The 21,590-nt window shown below is 49.2% G+C and overlaps 1 protein-coding gene across 1 annotated transcript in view; it reads right to left on the bottom strand.

Moving 5' to 3' along the window:
* The window catches only part of TFCP2L1 (transcription factor CP2 like 1), a 37,719-nt gene extending 34,181 nt beyond the window's left edge, over positions 1 to 3,538 (bottom strand). The window contains exon 1 of the mRNA XM_084524509.1: positions 3,377 to 3,538. Coding sequence (XP_084380635.1) covers positions 3,377 to 3,438 — 62 coding nt within the window. The 5' untranslated portion in view covers positions 3,439 to 3,538. The remainder of the gene's footprint in view (positions 1 to 3,376) is intronic.
* Between the last annotated feature and the right edge of the window lie 18,052 nt (positions 3,539 to 21,590).

Below are 21,590 nucleotides of genomic sequence, written 5' to 3'. Positions count from 1 at the left end.
CCCAGCCCGCGCTAATCCCCGAGCAGAACGGATGTCAGCGAGGCTGGCAGCACAGCAGAATGATTAGCACAGAATGATGCCAGGAACAAGCACCCTCATCTCAGCACATCTAATGCTGGAGAGCCCCATTAGCCTTTCCTGCATCTCTAGCATTTCAGATCACTGTATCTACCTGCTTAAGGCATTAATACCCTGCCAAATTAGGAGGATTATATTGAACACAGACAGTTCAGAATACATAATCAGGTTTCTTTTCCTCTGCTTCCTCCATATGTGTGAAGACTCCGAATCCCCATCACATCGGCTGCAGTTCTGCTCCTTTCAGTAATCCCCACACACCAAAAGCCTCCAGAAAAGCTGCTCGGGAGAATGCCAGTGCATATAGGCATGCTGCCTATGGAAAGAGCATCAAGAATTTTTCCTTGCCTGTTCAGTTAATGATCCACCTCGCATTCACTCATAACACCCGCGACCTTGAAGGCTACCCAGGTCAGCAGTGAAATGGTGCAGCAGTTTATAGCAAGCTGCTGAAGTGCCTGCTTCAGGTGCTCCCGTTTATGGAGAAATAAAGCCAGAGAGCAAACCGTGCCACTTCACGAGAAAAGAAACACCCATCTATTTCCATTCCCTCTTCCAACTGCACCCCCTCCATATTATCACCAGCTTGAAAGCACCCAGCCCCGTTCGCTTACTGGCATTACTGACATAACCACTGCTCTTACCCAACTGCAACCATAGAGAGGTTGTGTTTTTTTTCCCCTTAATGATGATTTACTACAGTAATGAAGTGACAGAAATGCCTCCAGTAGATTTCTGAAATAGATACCATTGCTCCACACACACGCAGGATCTGACACTGCTCCAGCCATCTCACTCACCCCGGATGCCAACATTTGCTCCCAACGCACTCCTCTGCGCAGCGCTAGAGGAATGCACGCTGCCTCACGGGTGAGAGCAGACCAAAAGCTCTCAAGCCTGAGCGCTTCTGCAGCTCTGCAGAAATAAAGAGCACACAAAATCTGGCCCAGGGTTAACAGCAAGGTATACCAATTCCTCCCCTTCTGCTGAAACGGTTGAGAAACTTAGACAAGGGGAAGTTGAAATCCAAAACACTGTATTTCATGTCAGGCTCTTAACACCCCCACATTCACCAGAACAGCTGTCTGATAGTTGATGACTGTAAGCACTGACAGATACGTGATTTAGTTGCTGGACAGCTTAACCATATGAAAGCACCAATGAAGCCATGCAGATAAGTCACCTTCTTATTCCTGTAGCATTTCAGCCACTGGTATCCTGAACTTTGGATCAAACCCTCATGAAACATTTCACCTTACTAGAACTGTTTGGAACATAGAATACATGAACAATAGGTCAAGGGTTAAAAGGATTTCTAATGTGTAAGCAAATAAGACACCATTATTTGTTCAACTCCCTTCACAAGAGCTACAAACCAAGTTTTGGAAAAAGCAATTTAAAAAAAAAAAAAAAACATCCTTTTCCCCCTGAAAAATCCTTTAAAAATAGGGCAGGGGGAAGGAGGAGAACCTTAAAACTCTCCCAAGTTTCATCTTCATGCTAAAGCTTTAGTGTTCTCGTCTTCACTAAAGGTTGGTCCACTTACCTGGGGAAAGGGAGAAAGTTTGCAAGATAGGCGGCTCAGCCAGCTGGCAGAGCAGAGATCAAAATACCTATGTTTCTGTGAAAATGAGGAAAGACTTGCAAGGATTTATCTGTAGCATTGTCTTGCTGTAATTGCAAATACCCACTGCAACCGCATCACACTGAGGTATGCCATAGTTTACACAGATGTCTCAGATAAGCACAAAGCCCTTGATCCTTACAAAATTATAATCCACACAAACTTTTCCCATAGCTACCTCAAGGACTGTACTAGTTCAGCTACCCCTGCACAGTCTCAACCAGAGGGTACAGACAGCCCTCACAAAGTCACAGCCCAAAACAAAGCGTCCCTCTCTAGAAACATGCCTTGACATCTTCCCATCAGTTAGTCAGAATTAGAGGTCTCCACAAAAAAAAAAAAAAGTGTTTTGTTCAACTGACCTTCCCTGAAATGCCTGAGGCTATCACTTAACGCTGCCATAAATCTGGTTGTAGGGCTTTTAGTCCCAGATCACAGTGACAAGTGCTCACTAAAGGTGACACTTGTTGCTGGAGCACCGGCAGGTTACCTGCACACCAGCAGCCTTCCTGCCAGACCACAAACCCCACAACTGCTAGCATCAAGCAGAAATAACCAGATGTCTTTTCTGGCCAATTCAAAGGAAGCTGAACTGTGGGCTCAAGCCTGACCCAGACTCGATGATCTTGTAGCACTCAGATGCCACAAACCCATAGCGTTGGATCAACCTGAGCAGCACAAGAGCTATCACAGCAGCTGCAAGCACAAGTTGCAAGGCTGAGGCTCGCCTGCTGCTGCTGCTCTCACTGTCCTCACCAGCTGTGCAAGCACAAGACTTCTGCCCCAAGCACACGGGTAAAATATTCACTGGGGTAGAGGAAGGAGGAAAAGCACCCCGTATGAAGAAGCGAGTAAGGCTGCTGGCAAGCAAGAACCTCACGCTACCCTATCATTTGATAATGGGGAGTGATTATTAGGTTGAAAAATTCCTTTGCAAGTACTGATAAGGAGCAGGAATTGTAATGATCGCATGTCGCATTGAAAGAGAAGCCTTATCAGTGTGTGAGGTGCTTCGCCGGACAAGCTAGCCGTCTCTCGGGAGCAGCTATTTGGGGTGCCTTTGGAAAGCACAGCTCTTGGGCCACCGCCAGAGCCTCCTCTGCTGCCCGTCAGTGAAATGGGGCTCCAGCGGAGCGGCAGCAATCGACACCAGCTGAGAGCCCGGCCTTATACATCCCGAGAAAAATAATTCGTAAGCACCCAGCAGAAAGGAAACTCCCAAAGTTGCCTGCTTTGTTGTCTTCTGGAGGGAGGAAATACGAGTTTGCGCTAACACATGTTGCGGACTATTGTTCGGCGGCCCTTGTGCTTAAATTAGGCACATTTAATTAAACGCGCCTGTGTGGAGGCAGGAAAAAGCTGGTTTAGACAAGTTCAGAAAGTGAAATTAAGAGCTTTTCGCTCCTGGTCCCAACAAGAAGAGGCGGAAAGCCCGTCCTGAGCAAAGCGAGCGCCCTGCGAGCCCTTCTCCAGGCTCCCCCCCGGAGCCCAGCCAAAGCCCCTGGGGCGCAGGGAGCCGGCGGGGGTCTCGGGGCGAAGCTCCCAGCAAGTCGTCCGTGGCGATGTTACCGTGGGAAGGGGACAGGAGCAAGAGGAAGCCCGCACCTCGCAGAAAGAGGGTTTTTTGTTGTTTTTTTTTCCTGCGGGCAAAGCCGCGCTCACGCCGGGACTCACCGCAGGTAGCTGCCGGTGGAGTGCTGGTTGTAGTGCTCCGGCTGCGTGTGCCAAAACAGCATCTTGGGCGGGGAGGGGGCCCGCTGCTGGCGCTGGGGGAAGGCGGCGAAGGCTGGGGGCCAGCCGGGCTGCCCACCCCGAGACACCCCGGGCACCGCTCCCGCCAGCTCCGGCCGCGGCCCCGCCGGCTCCCGGCGCTTTTATGGCCCGGCCCCGGCCGGCGCGGGTTGGCTGCGTTGGGCGCTGGAGGGCGGCCGAGCCCTCCCCCGGCCCGCCCCGCTCCCCTCCGCTCCGCCTCGCCCGGCCGCAGGTGGCTGAGGGCGGCGGCACCGCCACCGGCAGCGGGAGCGGGAGCCCGAGGAGAGGCGAGGGCGGCCCTGAGGAAGGCGCTGCCCGGCCGGGGAGAGCGGCAGCGGGGGCCCGGGGCAGCCCGCTGAGGGACGGGGGAGAGCCCGCAGCTCTGTCGCGACATGGCGGCTGTCATCCGTGCCCTGTCACAGCGACCGCGGCAATGTCCCCGCTGCCCTGGTTGGCCTCAGTGAGGCCAAGTGTGAAGTTGAGGCCCCTGAAAGTCCCTGTGCTTTGAATTAAGGACAGATGATGGGTTTCAGTCCACGCTACCTCATACATGAGCCTTGCCCTCATGTTATCGTGAACGTGCCTTCAGCAGGCAAAGTGCTGGTGCAGGACCAGCCTCATGGCCACAGGACTAATCTCAAGGCCTGAGCCCAAGCTATGTGGCACCACAGCCCCATCTTCCCATACCCATCACGTCCCTCACTCACGGTGCCCGCTCATCGCACCTTCCCTGTCCCACCGATCCTTCGATTGCTGGGACAGGGGGAGCCAGAGGGTGGAGGGGGGTTGCCGTTTGGCCATGTCCTATTGCCTATCCACCAGCAGAAATGGAAAACAAACTCTTAATTACTCCGAGTCATTAAACATCTTCTGATCTGCTTTGTGGAAGGCTTCCTGGTCAAGTTTCAACTGAGAAAAAGGCAGCTGACGCACGTAACTTGCTGCTTGCAGCAATTTGCCAAGGTAGCTGTCGGCATATATCATTGTGGACTGCCATGCTTCACAGCTGAGCTAGCAACGTTTCATTGTCAGGTGGAATTTGTATTATCCTGCCATGATTAGAGTATCTACATTGTCACAGCACCCATAGATCATCATTAGGTCCAGCCCCAGAAAGGTAAAAGCAGTGCACCTATAGTCATGTGCAACTGATATCCATGCACATCACAAGCAGAACAAGGTAACCTGAAGGGTAACCAAGCAGTTTCACAGAGGTGCTATGAGTCTTCAAGTATTTAAGAGATATTATTTAAATCTGCCAATCTTTGTCAGTATCAGACTGAGAAATAGCAGAAATAAACATACCTTTAAGGTAGTTTCTCTTTCCTCTGCTACTATACAGCTACTGCTTCTACACACCTGCTTCTTTCAAAGCAAAATGGCTCAAGTTATGTCGTAACTGTCTCATACCCTTAAAAATATTTAGCTCTGCTCACACAACATCTGTTTGGACCTCAATTGAGCAAAGTGCCTAAATATAGCCTGGACAGAGAAGCAAGACAAGGTTTGTGGAGGTGTCCAAGGACTCTCTAAACAATAAATATTCTTCCACAGTTCTGAGCATATTGCTGTGCCGACTGGAGAAATATGCAGTCCAATTGAAGAATAAATGACCGTACTGTTCCAAGTGAAGGATCCCATCAAGTCTGGCATGTCAATATTTTCTTTGCTCTCTTTCTAGAAAGTAAATGTGTTGGAAGGAAAAATGGCATTAAAATGGCTTTGTTTCCTCTCTGGTCTGTGCTGAATGTAGAAAATAAGGTTAGGTCTGCTAATTAATTTCACGTAGTCTCCACCAGCACCCCCGTCTTCGAAATCTTCCTGCAAGGACAAATCTGTTGATAAAATTACATCTTTGTTCTTTGTCTACCTCTTCTAAAATAAATCTCAGCCCTCTTCTGGTCTAACTTCTGCTCCTTCTCCAGTGTGGAATTTTGCATTGCAGCATCAGGAACCCTCTCCCGATTTTCAAAATCCACCATATCACACGGCCCAAGTCCTTCTCTGCTAGCCTCTGGGGCTCCCTGAATCACCCAGCACCAGCTCTTCCTCTTTCCTTACTACAGCCCCTCAGGAAAGAAATCTCCTTTGCTGCAGCTTTCTCACGTGAACCTCCCTTCACTCTCCTGCACACTCCCAGATAAAGTCTTTCTTTCTCTCTGTTGTGCTGTCTGCTCTTCATCTCTCCTTTTAGATGCGTGTTCACAGTAAAATGCTTTGTTCGTATGAATAAAAGTGACCGAGTGAATATTTTGTTTGATGAACTTTCTACTTGAGGTAATACTGTGAAGACACTTAGGGGTATTTTTGCATGAAAGAATATTTTAAAAATAGGTATCTTTTCGTGTGGACATTTGTGTCTGGACACACAATTGCCATGGCTGTTAGTTCAAGCTGACATAAAGATGAACTATGTTTTTAAGCCTGTAAGTCCTTTTGACTTAAAACAAACAAACAAACAAACAAAAGCTTCAAGCATTCATATGTGCACTTGCAGTTTAAGATGTTATTGCCCCCCAGATTTTGCTCTGCTACTTTGCTAGTCATTACAGTCCCCATAGCTGAGCACTGAGCAGAAAGCACCTATGCCCTTCATCTGCTTTGCTGGGAAGTCGAGAGTCTTAGATCAGTTTCTTGGTACTTTGAGCCAAGCCAGTAGGCTTTGTGCTGAACTGACTGAGATACAGCCACATATTCTTCTTTTTCCATCTAAGAAAAAGAAAAATAAGGGGAGGCGAGGGGTGGAATCCTTTAGCCAAGAGACTAAAGGGAGGTGAGCACAGGAGCATTACAACACCACAGAGATGGTAAGTAAAAGCTCAGATTGGTAAAAGTAATTAGGCCCTTAACTGCCACCAAATTCGAAGGAAACAAAGCATCCAAATACCTTTGTGGATCCTACCACAATTATTTAAATTCTTTCTGAAAAATCCACCATGAGCTCCTACCTCAGGTAAGCAATTTTGTATTCAGAAAGACCAAAATAAACTGAGTTGAAGGATCAAGGTTAAACATTACACTGTCTTGAAGAGCTTCCAAAAGCTTCCATTAGCTTATTATGGCATTAGTCAAGGTTATTCAGGGATTACTCCAACTCTCTCCTTATGCATGGGCCAAACCGTCTGCTTCTGCGTGGGCCCATATGCTCAAATATAATCTTGTATGTAAAGAGGAAGAGCATTCCCTCTCCGCTCACTGTCCTCAGGATCTCTGTATGACCGACTCTTTGTTTGCCAAATACATCCTTAATAGCTTTGTCCCTGGCAAAGAGCCTGTACAAGCAGAGAAGCTCCCTGCCTGTAGGCAATGCGGTACAGGTGAAGACAGCTGCAGGACTGCTATGGTGCGAGGCAAAGAGTTAATCCAGGCCAGTGTCTGCCAAGGGAAACCAAAAAGGAAAATGTGGCCCTGTTCTGCTTGCCCACCTCTGGGCCACCAGGCCCAGACCTTAGAGCTGGAAACTGTCTGGATGATCTGCAGGGATCCGAGATGATCTGCAGAGCCTTGGGAAGGCTTTCTGGGTGGCCACCCAAGCACTGAATGTGCTTGAAGGAAAAAGTGGCGTGGTGCCTTTTGTGTTGCATGTAGTTTAGCTCACAGGTGGCCAGCTTCTGCTCTGGGGATCTTTGAGGGAACTATGCACTGTATCTAAGTAGGCTCTGCAAGATAACCAAGAAAAGTGTCTGGTTTATTTCCTCTACTTTTCCTGGAAAACACTGAAGGCACCAGAATCTAGAAAAGATTGAAAACCCGTAATTCTAATCAGCTTTGATGTGTAGTTATTGCAATGAGCAAGCTAGAGAATAAGAGGTCATTTCTCTACCCTCTGCAGAAAGGTGAGGATTATCATATGACACTTTCTCCATCCCTATTTTCTAGATGTATTAAGACTAGACTTTTCTCCCTAAAAAAAAAAAAAATATGTTCTGTCCTGAACTGCAAGGAATTCATTTAAGTCCTGTGGCCTGTGTGACAGAGGAGAATAAAGATGCTCACTAGGATCCTTTCTGTCTTTATGATCTCTGACGTTGCCTCGCCAAAGGCTTCCAAACTACTTCCTATTACAATAACCTCCCTGTTCTACCTTGTGTGTCTAAGGTGATGTATCTCCTTCCCAGACAGCCAAACACCCAGCAATGCTCATATGCCATGATGCTTTGTCAACACAAACGTCATGACACAATGAAAACTGCATTAACTGGACTTAATAGCAAAACAAATATCAGAAAGAATACTACACAGAGTGACTTATTTATTTTCTTATTCAAATAATCCATTAAAACTCTCACCATTTTCTAGCTTATCAGAGGTCACCATCAAATTTCCAGTTGCCACTGAATTTCCAGGCACAACCAAGCACTGATGAATCCATGAGTTTTTTGTTTGTTTGTTTTTGTTTTGTTTTGTTCTTTTTGCCACTGAAATTAAGCCTCATTTGCAAGCTTTCATCAATGTCACATTAATCATTTTGACTGTCCTGATTTTATCAGCAGAATCAATTTTTTTTTTCTTCCTGGTGAACATTTCTTTTAAAGTCATTTTGTTGTGGAAACAAAAATATTTACACAATGAGGATGATAGATGATTGGATGACAAACTAAGAGCTTTTTAAATGCTCATTATACATCTATTGGCATTGGCTTTCTCATTGTGAGCTACAGGCTGCAATTACCAGGCCGGGCACTCTCCGTGTGAGCAGACACAGTAGCTGTGTGTACATTGCAGCGAGAGGTGAGCGAGGACTCCAGAGCTGCCAGCCCTGGTAGGAAAGCAGCACACGTCTTAAAAGAGAAAAGAAAACAACGACGACAAAAGAAGAGCATGTACTTTTTGGCCAGCAGCAGACCCTGACCCTGCTGACTCTCCAGGGTTAGCTATGATCCCGCTGCCTGAGGTCACTGCACGGAGCCTCCTGCGGCCGCATGGGCTGTGCGTGAGTGTTTGCTGTCTGCTTCTTGCAAAGGCAGCTGGCTTGGCTTGCACGACCTAACTGCATGGGGTGCTCGCACACCCCGTGGTGGCAGAGCGAGGGGATGTCACCACCCGGCGCTGTGCGGGGAGCAGAGGTGGGAGGCGAAGCATCTTCACCTAGAGCTGAAAGCAGCCCAGCTCTGCTTACTGCCAGAGGCATTTTGCTTCACAGCAGAAAAATGTGTAGCCGGGACAAAAATATCTGTGACGGCTGCGTGCATCCCACATCCGCCCACCAATCTGGTTTGCCAGCCTGCCCCCAAACAGCTGTGTCAGCACAAGTGGGGAGGGAAACGGGAGGGAAGGAGCGGCCAGGGGCCAGGCTGCAGCACTGCTTAAACCAGCTTTGCCAGAGAGAAGTGTGTGTGTGAAAGCACAGGAAAAGGTGCCAGAAGATGTCTAGCCTTAGATCCCACAGACCAAGGCTGTGTCCACTCCTCATGGAGAGGGAGTCCTAAAAGCCTGAGCAAGAGATGGAAGGCACCCTCTGCAAATGTTTAGGTCATTGCGAGGTGAGCATCAGCACTTCAACAGAGCAGGACCTTGGAAAACTTCAGGCTGATAGAAAGAGCATGAAGTTAAGCATAGACATGGGAAGTACTGCACTAGTTTGAAATAACCCCATGTGCCAGTTCAGGCTTGAAAGCAACTGGCTGAGAAGCAGCCCTACAGAGAAGGACCCATGTGTTACCTTGAAAGCCAGCTTAAATAGCAGACGACACAACAAATGAGGCAAACCACTCCTTGTCATGCAGGAGATCAAGGGAAGTTCTTGTCTGTCTCACTGTGCAGTGGTGAGCCTCCAGTTCCAGAAGGATGTGGAGAAGCTGGACAGGATCCAGCAGGTGAGCTGAAAAAACATGCAGGGCCTAGAGCACTAGTTTTGGAGAGATTGAGGGCATTGGGCTTGCTGGAGCTGCTGAAGATGAAGTGAAGTCAGGACCTAATAGCAGCCCACAAGCTATGCAAAGACAGTTAAAAAGGTGATGGAGCCAAACAGCAGCAGCAGCAGTGACCGACACGATGGCCACAAGCTGTGGTTTGTGGGGGTAGATGGAACACTAGGAAAAAACTTCACCAGGAGTAAGTGCAACACTGGACCATGTTACCAGCCAGGCTGGGGCATCTCCATTTGTGGAGTTATTCTAGATTCAACCAGACAGAGCCATGGTTGACTTCCCAGTGTAGACTCCAGCCCTCTTTTGAGGTGCTGGATGGATTAGAGACATCCAGAGGTTCCTTCCCACCAACATTTCAGTAAGTCTGTGAAACCCTGCTGCAAGGGACACTATGGTCCTGACAGGTTTTGCTGTACATGCCCCACCGTACCGCTCCTGCTCAAGGCAATATCCAGGTCTCACCACACAGGGAATGTGTGCTAGGTGACCCTGCTCAGCAGGGGGGTTGGACTAGATGATCTCCAGAGGTCCCTTCCAACCTCAACCATTCCGTGATTCTGCAATGCCCAGGCACATGGGATTGATTCCCACAGCTTCTGAAGAGACTCACAGTCTACATGCTGCTCTACTGCATGCGCTCTCCTGCCCTGTTGAGACTTCTAAGCAAAAAACATCTGAAAAGTTTTTGTTGTTGTTGTTTTTTTGTTTTGACTCTGGAGAAAAGACGTTACTGTAATTTCAACCTGGCAAGGCAAAGCAACAAGCAGACACATCCTCTCCAAAGTAAACTCCTCAAATGCGAACTGATTCCAGAATAGTAATTAGACACAGTTGAGCATGTAGAAGGATCTGAAATGCTCCACCCCAGGGCATTTATCTGTTGTAGGACAGCATTAAGCCTGAAAAATTACATCACACAGCCTTTCATCTCCCCTTAAACACTTTAGAGACAGTTTAAATTCCTTGAAAGGAAAACATTTTAAGACCCTTCATTTACTTAAATGTCTTTCAATAGCTCCTCAGAGAACCCTTTGTACCTTAATAGTATCACAATTGACAGCTCACACGACTACTAGTCCTTCACAAATAGTACAACTTGTAAAAACTCAAAGTATGAGAAAACAATGAGCATTACAATTTTAACATTTAGTCTTTCCTTCAAAGCGCTCTTCCATCAAATTATGTTTTCCATATAGAAATGCTCTAATTAGATGATTCACAAAACAAATTCATAATGAAGAAGAAGATAAACTGGAAAAGGAAGTGTGGTTTCTGCTTATTAGCTACATATAGTCTGACTGTCATTATTCTCAACTGGTATATCCATACATAAATGCAATTTACAATGACAGTAATTTGTACAATTATTCTAATAACATGTTATTCCCTTAATTTTTATAAACCCAGTTTAAGACTCTTTTTTATTTTGTTTGCACAGTGATTCCTAAGTCTGAGTAATGACACCTCCCAAGTCCCCTGTAAGGCAAGGAAAGGTGAGTAGAGACTGATCTCTACTCACAAATGCATTTATTTCCTCAATATTCCTTGCTCTTGCTGGTGTAAGGTGTCACCTCTCATCTCTGCAAGTCCTGTGGGGAAAGTTAATCCACTTGCATTAACTTCAAACAGTGGTGAACACTGTGGATCTTGTCTATACAATAACCTTGACGAGATCTGTAGAAATTTGCTTGACTAAGGTTTGACAAATTTAACTCATTCCCACACAAACTGGAGCAGGCATCCTTATGGTGGTTTAAGACTGTTATTTCCAAATCTTTTAAGATAAATCAGCACCTATTTCAAGTCACTTTAACACACAAATCACCTGATTGCTGAGGTTTCCCTCTAGTGTTTGTAAAATTTCCAGGAGCAGGATGGGATGGCAGTTTGAGGGCATGAACCACAATGAGTATCCTCAGATACGATGATCTAAGCAATCAAAGCTCAGAACTGTCCCAAACCAAGGCTTGCTGGTTTGTTTTGATAGTGAAAAAGCTAACCTCACTGCAAAATCCTCCTGGGCACCAGTGCTCTAGCTTTTCACATGATGTAGTTAGGCAGGGTCAGCAGCAGTTCAGATGCACAGTATTCAGTACTGGTAACTCTATCATGGCAAAAGCTACCTGCTTCTTGTCTCCTTTTTGTCCTGTCTCCTTGTTGCAGAACAGCTGATGGACTAGTGACACGCTGCACACTGAGGATGTAGCCAAGGCACAGTGTGCCAAGCAGAAACTGTTGTCTGTGATAGGACTTCATCTCAGGCTTGAAGAGCTCCCTTATTTCATAGTAAAGGCAAGCCTCAGACTTTCGGAGGAAGTTTTCCTTTGTTCTATGTTAATCAGTATCAATTAATCAACATTTAGTTTCAGCTCAAGGAAGTAATAATTGTGTCCTGAGACAGACATCCCACCAGCTTCTCCAGATCCTATTAATAACCTCAGATAAACTGGCAATCAATTAACGGAGATTAAAAAGAGAAACATCTAACACATAGACCATCTTCTTTACAACATTCTGTACTCCCATCTCCACAGCACAGACAACAAAATTACTACCTAGCCTCCTCTGTGTATGTTCATATAAATTCAATGTTACTTTTTCCATATATCAATTTTAGTGGTTCGTCCCAGGACATGGGTTTCTCTGACATTAAAATACAACATGGACTTGTTCCAGGCTGTCCCTAACCAAGGAACAGAATAAGATACTTCTTAGGTGTCTGTTCATATGGCATCAGCTAAATATCTGTTTTATCACAATAAAGTTCAATCAAGTGTGCTATAGGTTCAGGTTGTCCATTGTAAAAGAAATGTGCATTCCTGAATACAGGCTATTATAGATAGACTAAATAATCAAAGATGTGAAAAATAGGAATACTAGTGTGAAATAGGAGGAGAGGCTTGTCTCACCTAGTTTTAGACATTTACAAGGTATAGCTCTGCCTTTCTTACTTGACCTAATATAAAAATCTATTTAGGCTAGGATGCAATATCCTTGACTCCCTGGACTGTGCAAGTGAGATCCCACTGCCTATAAACATTAGAGGTTAATCAGGTGAATCCTGCCAAACATCTGCTTTCATTTATCACAACAAGGTTAAGAAACTTGATCACAGTTTATAAACATCTCTTGGGGAAGGGACTCACCATAACACAAACTGACCTGGGAGCTGACCCCAGCCCGCAGAGGGTCCAGTTCATAACATCTGGTGCGAGCAGTAGCAATCACAGAAACTATTACGTGAGATGACACCATCATCTTTCATATGAATAAATAGAATAAACCTAAAGTGACAGTATATATTTGGCAGTGTTAAGGAGTCAGATTTATATCTAATTTTCATAGCTGCATTTCAATGTTCTCCATTTATTTGGAGATCCTCACATTTTGATTTTGTCTTTATATATATAACTGGTGCTTTTTTTTCTTTAAAAAAAAAAAAAAAAAAAAAAAAAGTTTTGGCTGTAAGTTTCCTGTTTGGGCTTTTCTAACACTAGCAGAGAATAAGATAACACTTTTTTAATCCAGCAAATCCTAGTGCTGACTGCATTGATGAACAATCTGCAACACTGGTGGGAAAAAAAAAAAAAAATTACGCTCAAGGGGCTATCTGCAGAGGAGGTCATAGGAAATGTTTGGTAATGATGATACAGTAAATTTCAGGATGAGACTTTGGAGGATGAGAAGGGGATTTTGTTTAAAAACAAGCCTGCTTTCATTCACCCTCTTGTACCCACATACTCAAAACCAGTAAAGGTGTCCATTATTCAGGAACCATGACATGTGAGTCCAGGGTCTGCTCCAAATCTCTTGAAAAGACACAGCACAAGGTCCTCGTCCTGGCTCCTTCTGTGGCTGGTGGTCACTTGCTGCTTTGGTACGTGCGTTGTGAATGCTGAGGCTGACAACAGCAGCCCCCTTTCTTCTCTCCATCCTGCCCCACCTCTGTAAGCCAACAGAGTGACATTGACAACATGCTGATGCAGGTGCTATTAAGCCATGCCTGCCTTGTGCCCTTCCTTCTGCAGCTACGATCCCCTGGCTTCTCCTGGATGGGTGCTCAAACTGCTGCAGAGGACCCAGAGACCTGCAAGGGCCCAGGCTGCTCCCCAGGCGTCTGTGAAAAGTGACTGCACTGAGCCAGCCAGCTGGCTATAGATCTGACTTTTTGGGGATCCCCATCTCTACTGGAAATAAAAAAATAATAATAATGTTGAAAACCATAGAACTAGATAATGCAAGAGCCTTCCAGTGGCCCTGAATGTGCTATTCATTGAGGTCGGAAGCTGCTATGGAATTTTTCAATGCATAATTTAATCTCCACAGCCTCAGCTCCAGAAGCGGAGGGAAGGAGCCCAGGAGCCAGCAGCAGCCAGGCCCTGGAGCTAGGAAAGGGAGCAGTTCGGTGGCATTTGGTGGAGGCATTGGCCAAGTCCCACATGTTACAACATCTCACTGGCAGCGTTGTACGGCTGGAAACGCAGCGCCAGGTGAGCTGCCTGAAAGGGCAAAACCGTTCCCTGTAGTGTGCTCGTGTTCAGCCAGCTTTCTGCCCCTCACGTGCCAGCAGCCTTTTGGTGGGGGCCTTTCACTTTAGAGACTCACCAGCCCATGTATTTAGAGTTTGCACTCAAAAACACAGAACTGGTGTTAAAGCAGAAGGCTCCATGCCGTGTCCCATGGCTGTGGTGGGCCTGCCAGTGGGACGGGACCAGGCCTCTGTGCCATTACATGAGAGCCACCTCAGCGCAGGGAAGGCATCACACATGGGCCTGAGAGTTGTTAGAAAATAACCCCTATGAAAAACAGAGCTGAAGGGAAGGCAGAAAATCATTTAAGCATGCCTTAGCAGCAGGGGAAGGCCACGTCTGAATGTGTGCTCTATCTCCCTGCAGATACGGCATCGCTGTGGAGGGCCCTGAGAGCACAAGGAAACAAGAGGGCCGTGCCACCCTCTGGGTGATGGGGTGGCCTCGAAGGAGGACAAGTGTTATGTCCCCAAATACCTCTGGGCACCATGGTGGGGCCCCACATGGCCATGCAGGTGCCTGCACTGAGCACAGGGCCATGGCCACGAGGAGTGGAGCATGCCACAGGGATGGCTGGGGTGACACCACGTCCCCCATGGGCGCTCTGCCTGCTCCCTGTGCTGCAGTGTCAGAGCTGTGCTGTCACCTTTCTCACCTGCAGGCAGTTTCAAAAATTTCAAATCTTTCAATCAAAAGTTTTTGTGGCATTGAATTGTTTTGCTCTTGCTAACATTGTCATTCTGGGTGCAGCTTGCTTGCACCCATGGGCAAGGCATGTGTGGCCTTCCTCAGGGAAGCACCTGGCCAGGCCCCATCCTTTGCCTCTGTTTCCCCATCTGCGCAGCCAGGGAGCTGGGCTGTCCCCACAGGGACACGGGGAAGATGGAGCGGTTAATATTTGCTTAGTGCTCTGGAGATAGCACTATATAAATCTAATTACATTTTGTGCCCTCATGTGATAAGGATGTCATCTTGGATTAGAGGGGATTAGGTGTTAATGACATTCCTGTACATACTGGTCCCCTCCAGGGGTTTGATTTCTGCTGAGAAGGTTTTTCACCCTGTGTTCAAGTCAGCAAGCTCCTACTGATTACACTAATCAAGGAAATCAAGTTGTTTTGGTGGCTTAAAACAATGCTCAGCAGATACCTGGGTATGTCTCAGCCGCCTGCAGGCAGGATCTGGGAACGCTGGATGACTGTGGGACTGTATTGCCTGTGCTTCAGCAGCCCTAAACCCTTAGCAGGGCTGGGGGATGCAGGCTGAGTGCATCCCCTGCCTGTGTGCTGGGCTTCAGACGCAATGTCAAGTTGTTAAGTGCAAATCTCCGTTAATATTTAGCGTTCACAGAAGACATGCAGATCACGAATCCCAAAGAAAATGAAGTGAAAAAACACATGCAGTCACTGGGGAAAACCCTATAGAAATGATATCCCAGCAACCCCCACCAGCACGTCTCCAATCTGCAGCAATGTTCCAAAGTGATGGCAGGGAATCTGGCTCCCAAGCTGCACAGTGAGAGGAAAGTGAGTAACAGGGATTTTGATTTTCTAAGCCCATCCTGCACAGCATCCACCCATACCCTGCAATGAGCCCAACTACTCTGGGAGGGTTCTTGGGGCCCATGCCCCTCTCCCCCAGCAGGAAGGGAGCTGAGCTGCCCCCAGGGATGCCTCCCAGTGCTCCCACCTGCCCTAAGCATTGGCCAACCCCTAGCATGGGCTGGATTTCAGCCACCCACCTGGAAAGAAAGGGGCTGCTCTGTCTCATCCTTTTGACCAGCATGGGTTTGAACCAAAGGAAGCCCTGGACCTGTCACCTATTGCTGAATACTCTAGATAATCCAGGAGAGCGAGGCAGGCTGCTATCAGCAGAAGGAAAAGAGAGGGGAAAAGGAAAAGGGAAAAGGAAAAAGCAAAGGGAAGAGGAAAGGAAAGAAATGGAAAGAAAAAGGAACGGATGCCACCTCTTGCCTCCAGCCCCAAGGTGATGGAGCAACTTTGGCTCACCAGCACTAAGAAAAAGCTCAGGGGAAAGGAAAACCCTGCAGGGACATCTTAAGCTACACTGAACTTCCAGAGACAGAGGCTCATAGACTTGCCATGGTGTGGCAGCAGCAGCACCCATCTGAGCGGAAAGATGCCCCCAGAGAGCAAGGTGGACTGCATCATATCAGAAACTGAAGATGTCAGAAGGGCTTTTGGAGAATGCTGTGTATCAGGGAGCCGAGGCTACCACAGCTCTGGAGAGCACTGGTGAAGAGAATGAGCTTGTGTGTACCGCATGTGCTGTGACAAGATGCCTGGTCCAAGCAGGCATTAGCAGCTGAAGAACCCAGGTGCCATGGTTTGAAGCTTTCACAGGGATGCTGGAGGACAATTAGAAGCCTAATTAGGCATCTCAGAGATGAGGAGACAGCTTCACCGTGGCTGTTGTCATCAGGTCAAGCTCAGCGCTCCCTCTCCTTCCAGGGCAGGAGGAGCTGGAGCACAGCCGGAGGCCTCCAGCACAACGTGCTCAGCTCGGGCCAGTCCTGCAGGGCAGAGCTGAAGCGGGCCAGGAGACTGAATCTTCACTCAAAAAAAAAAAAAAAAAAAAAAAAAAAAAGAAGACTTTGAGGAAAAAGAGGTTAGATCAGCGTCTGAAACAAGCTGTGTTCCCTGGAAGCTGACCCGTGGCACAGCCAGCACTGCGGATGCCACCAGGGCTCACAGCCCATCCAGAGCCACGAGCATCGCACTCCTTGGCTGCCGGGACTGACCTCCTGCCCGGCTCCTCCAAACGCAGGGCACAGCGCCAAACCAGCAGGGAAGCCGGCAGGGTCCCATTAGCAATTTTTATCAAACTCGATGCTTTTTGGCAGAACATTTCCATCTGGGTGAGTCAGCAGCCTTGGAAAGCCGCTGTCAGCTGCAGCAGAGCTGGAGCCAGGCGCGTGGGGGAACGCCGCCGGGACACGCACCTGACCCGGCACACGGCGCTCAGGGGGAGCCTCGCAGGGGGCTACCTGCCCCACTCATCTCTGCTCCTCGTCCCCCAGCCCCTCATCCTCGCAGGGGGCAGCCCGGCAGAGCTCCCCCAGGCTGTTTTCAGATGAGGTGGAACAAGGTGCCTCAGGTGTGCTGATGACTTCAGGATGCACTCACAGGCTAAGTCACCCTGTAAGAGCTGCCTCCCTTTCAGTGTGCTGGATCACATCGCAGGTTTGTCAAGATCAGCCCTGGAGATGAGGCAACAAAACCTTCATCACCCCAGGAGGGTTTTGCCCTACCTCAGCCCAAAGCCCTGCAGGAATGGAGTTTTCCCCCTTCCACACAGTTTGTCCCAGCACTTTATTGCAAGTTTTCCTCTCGGGCACCCCACCAGCACCGCGTTTGGTCTCCCTCCCCGATTTTTGGAGATTTTTTTTTTAATGAGGATTGGTTATGGGGAGGTTGAGTCCTATGCATGGGCCTCTCCCACAGCGCTAGGGGAGCAGCGGGGCCGACGGCTGCCCGGGGCTGCAGGCACCTCCCTGCAGGAAAAAGCAGGAAAAAACTGGCAGGGTGTGGAAAGCAGTGGCAAGCAGATTAGGAAGCCAGCTCCTATTTATAGACCGGCAGCGAGAAACTGCCCCGGTGGCGGGGCCACGGGTGTAACCCTTCCAGCCCCGAGCACCAGCCCCAAGTGAGCCCTGCTGGTGCCACATCGGGGCTGGGGGAAGCAGGGGAGACCCCACACAGTGCTGGGGCTGGAGGCTGCACTTTATGGGGGTTCTAAAAGGGAAGAGTGTGATGGCTGAGGGCTGCGTTTCTCCAGGGACATGGGGCAGCTCCTGGAAAGGATTGTCCAAGTGTCTTGCTACAAGGTGGCCAGAGCAAGCCAAAAATGTTTCCTCTAAGGAAGAGACGAGGTTTTGGGGGCGATGCCAACTTTTCCAGCCTCATTTGTGACCCCTGAGCTCTGTCAGGGTTGAAGGTAACGGGTGTCAAGGGCTTGAGGGCCACCACATTTGCATCGCAAGCAAGTGGCCACCGAGGCTCCACCTCAAGGGAGCTGCTGCGGCCCTGACCCCGCACTGCTGCTCGCTGCTGTCACCCCAGAGCTCATGGATGAGCTGATAGCCAGAAGTTGTCACCAGCTCCTCGCCGAATTCACGGCGTCAGAGGGCTTTCTGAAACAAGGCATCTCTGCTTTTTGCACAGGAGCCTCCTCCAAGCGTCTCTTCCTGCAGAACAGTGAGTGATTTTTTTTTGTTGTCGTTTTGGTTTTGGTCAAATCTATTAATGTTGCCAAGGAGAGGTCACACAAACGCCAAAACCCACGGAATTCAGAGCACAAGTGCCCTGCACGCCCACAGGCCCTACAGCACATCTGTAGGTCTGAGGAGCACACAGGTACCATCCTCCCAAAGCTCTGCTTTCACTGCTGCACTACCTGCTGCCGTTTGTGTGTGCCTTCACGCCATAAATCATCATTAAATATACAGATTGAGCATTGCCAGCTTGCTCAGCGCTCTGCCTTCCCAGGCCTGGATTTCTCTGGGTGCTGTGGCAAGCAGAGGCACGTCTGGGGAGGGAGAAGCTCCCCCAGGCCAGTCTCATCGTGCAAAAGCCCCAGTGCCGGCCCCTGGGGCACCCCAAACAGAACGAAAGAAGAGCTGTTTGGCTCTGTCATACTCTGTTAGACCTCAGCACAGCCCGGTTTATCTACATGAGAAGGTAAAGGGCTACAAAAAGGCATCAAAAAGGCATCAGAGCTGCTCAAAGCTGCCGCGTGCCCCCAGCGTGCAGACAGCAGGGCTCAGGCAGCCTGCACCGCAACTCCCTGTCCTGTAAGAACCAACACACCCCCAATCCCCCCAGCTATAGGTCTCAACCAGTTGCTGCCTCCTTCCCAACAAGATTTTCCAGCCATTCTCTCACTACCTCGTGTCAATAGCTACTTTTTACAAGATTTCTTTTCTTAATTGATCTAAATCCTTTCCCTTGGCTTTCTTGTTAAAGGTGGATTTAAAGAGGAGCTCATTATCTCGGCCATTTTCAAGTCGTTATTAATTCTATCCCTCTGCTCATTAATTACTCATTACCCCTCACGCTGGCAGGCTGCTTTGTCCCCGATGTGCTTGCGAGCAACCTCCCGGCACCCTGTAATCCCCCCGGCCCCGTGTTAGCTCGTTCTGGTTTCCGCTGCCTTCGCTTTCCCTCGCCTGCTCCCATCTCCTCTGCTCCCAGGCGAGGCTTTTCCTTTCATCTGCACCCGAGTGGCCACGTCCTGCTGAGCTCCTGGCCCTAGAAGAGGCACCTAACCCTGGTCAGGGGCTTGGCACTCACCCTTGGGTAGGGTCCTGGGCTTATTGGGCTGATACTTACCAAGCCTTTGGCTGCGGTCAGATCCCCAGGGAGGACCTGCCACCAGGCTAATTTTTCCATGCCTACGTTGCCCCAGCAGCTCACCAAAAGCCTCACAGACCATTTTTTTCCCTTTGCAGCAGGGAGATGGGGATTTACAGCCCCCAAGGTGAGTGCAATGTGTGTTCATTTCCACGCTGAGCCTCCTCCATGCATGGGGACACGCCGGGCAGGGCCCTTCCCAGGCTTCACTGATGCACACCAAGAGGCAAAGCAGGAAAAAATGCATTGGGCTGGTAAAGGGGAGAGGGGGTGTGGTGTTTGCTTGGGGAGGCTAAAGGAGGGTTGCACAAGCAAGTCGTTGGGTTGCACAATCAAAAGCAGCGGAATGACTGTAACTGAAGTTGCCACCGATCAGCTGAGTTGCACTTTCCCAGGGGTGTTGAGCAGAAAAGTCTTATTCTTTAACTGGAGGAAATTAAGATAAGGTAACTGGCCCAGAAGTGCAACTCTGGGCTTGTGCTAAGCCACCCCTTGGCGCATCCCTCAGCGGGAGGGAACTGGTTGCAAAGTGCTGGGCTACTGAGAACTCACAGCAGTTGGGAGCCTCCAGGACAGAGAAACAAACTGAGAACTGGGCCGTGAGTGGTCAGAGCAAGGAAAGTGCCAGCAAAGTGCTAACTACCTTTATTTGCTGGCATCACCTCCCTTCCTCCACCATGGGGGAGAGCCCAGCGAAAGCATCCAGGCCAGCAACGACATCCACTCCTCACTTGCCATCTGTAAAGCAATGGAGCAGTTTGGGACTGCAGGGGACTTCACGACAAAAGAGCTGCAAGGACAGACACACGCCCCCTTGTCAGCGTGCTGCAGCCTCCTCCTGAAGGACGTGCTGCAGCACGTGCAGGAATCGAGGACAGGAGCCAAAGACTGAGCGAGATTACTCTCTTCTGTTCCTGTATTTCATTTGGAGAAACTGCTCCAGGATGCTCCTGTTGGACTGCCCACTTGCTGCAGTTGCAACACCCCAAACCATTGCCTCTGCCACGCTGCTCCTGTGCTGGTACCCCTGGAAATGAAAGTCTCCACACTGAAGTCCATCTCTGTTTCTGCCAAGGAGATCAGCAGGGAGAAAACAACCTCTGGGTTGTTCTGTGTAATGTGCAACAGAGCAGGGAGTGGGTAAAAGCCAGTTGCAGGGTCTGAGGGATGCTCTCTGGCAATGGAGTAGGCAAACACCCGGCCTCCTCCGGTCCAACCCTTGCTGCCTGGTGCTCTGAAGGAAAAGGAGACCTCCAGCCTTGCAAGCAGCCCCCCACACGGGTCTTGCACAAGCTGCCAGAAGGATCTATCTCTGCATCCGCAGAATGTCCCTCTCCTCAGCCCCCACGAAGGGCTGTGCAAGGACTGACCGTTTTAAGCACGTGTCAGTGAAACCCAGCTCCCTGCCTTGGCTTGTCTAACAACAGATTTGCAATGCCTCAGACTTCAGAGCTTTTCCCAAGTCCCCAGGGCTCTAAGGCTAATTTAAGCCAGCATCTGGAGTTTTACAAGGCAGGGAGAAGATAGCACTCTATTCATTCTCTCTTCCCTTTCTAATAACCACAGGTACCTGGCACTGCTCGAGAAAAACCACGTGGGAGGTGCTCTGGGAAGAAGCTGGGGTCACTGGGCATGGCAGGACCCTCCCTTGTACTGCTCTGGTACATTGCAGGGTCAAAAAAAACCCTGCCAGCACAGGGGGAAAGATGGTCCCTCTGCAGCAGGGAGAGCAACCACTGCTCCTCATCCCAGATGGGCCCAGACCCCAAATTCTTCACGGGTGGCATCCCACATGGCAAAACCCTGTGGCTCCTCCCTGGGCCAGGCCGAAAGCCCTCCTTAGGAGGGAGGAAGGCATGATGCCAGAGCGGGCTCGTGCCCTGGCCCCTGCAGAGGCAGCACGGCAGGCGGGTGAGCGGCTCCATTCCCAGCTGTGGGTCCTGCCCAGGGCCGACAGCAAGCTGAGCTTTGGGGCACAGGGGACAGGGCAGCTGTCTGGAGCTGAAGGACAGAAGGAAATGTGATGGGGAGACAACAAGATGCTTCATCAGGACAGAGCAGCTTCTCCAAAATGTGCCGAGCCCGAGCTTTCATAGCCTTGCGTCCAGTCCCTGAGAGATCAGTGAGTTTTCCCCTTGTTCCTCTGCACACCATGGGCAGGGGCATTTCCACGTTAGCTGGGCAGCAGCAGCCACTGCCACAACCAGACCGTCCTTGCACCAAAAGGCTCACCGTGTCCTCAACAGAGAGCAAACCCGTTACCAGCAAAGGCTGCTGGACTATGTGTTAGATAATGCATCCATCTTTATATTTCTCCCCTGAAAAAACAAAAACGAAACAACAAAAACACAAAAACAACTTCTGC

Source organism: Aythya ferina (genome assembly GCF_964211825.1).
Source record: "Aythya ferina genome assembly, chromosome: 6".
NCBI lineage: Eukaryota > Metazoa > Chordata > Aves > Anseriformes > Anatidae > Aythya > Aythya ferina.
Note: the sequence above shows the minus strand (reverse complement) of the source record. Positions and strands in the feature narration are given on the sequence as shown.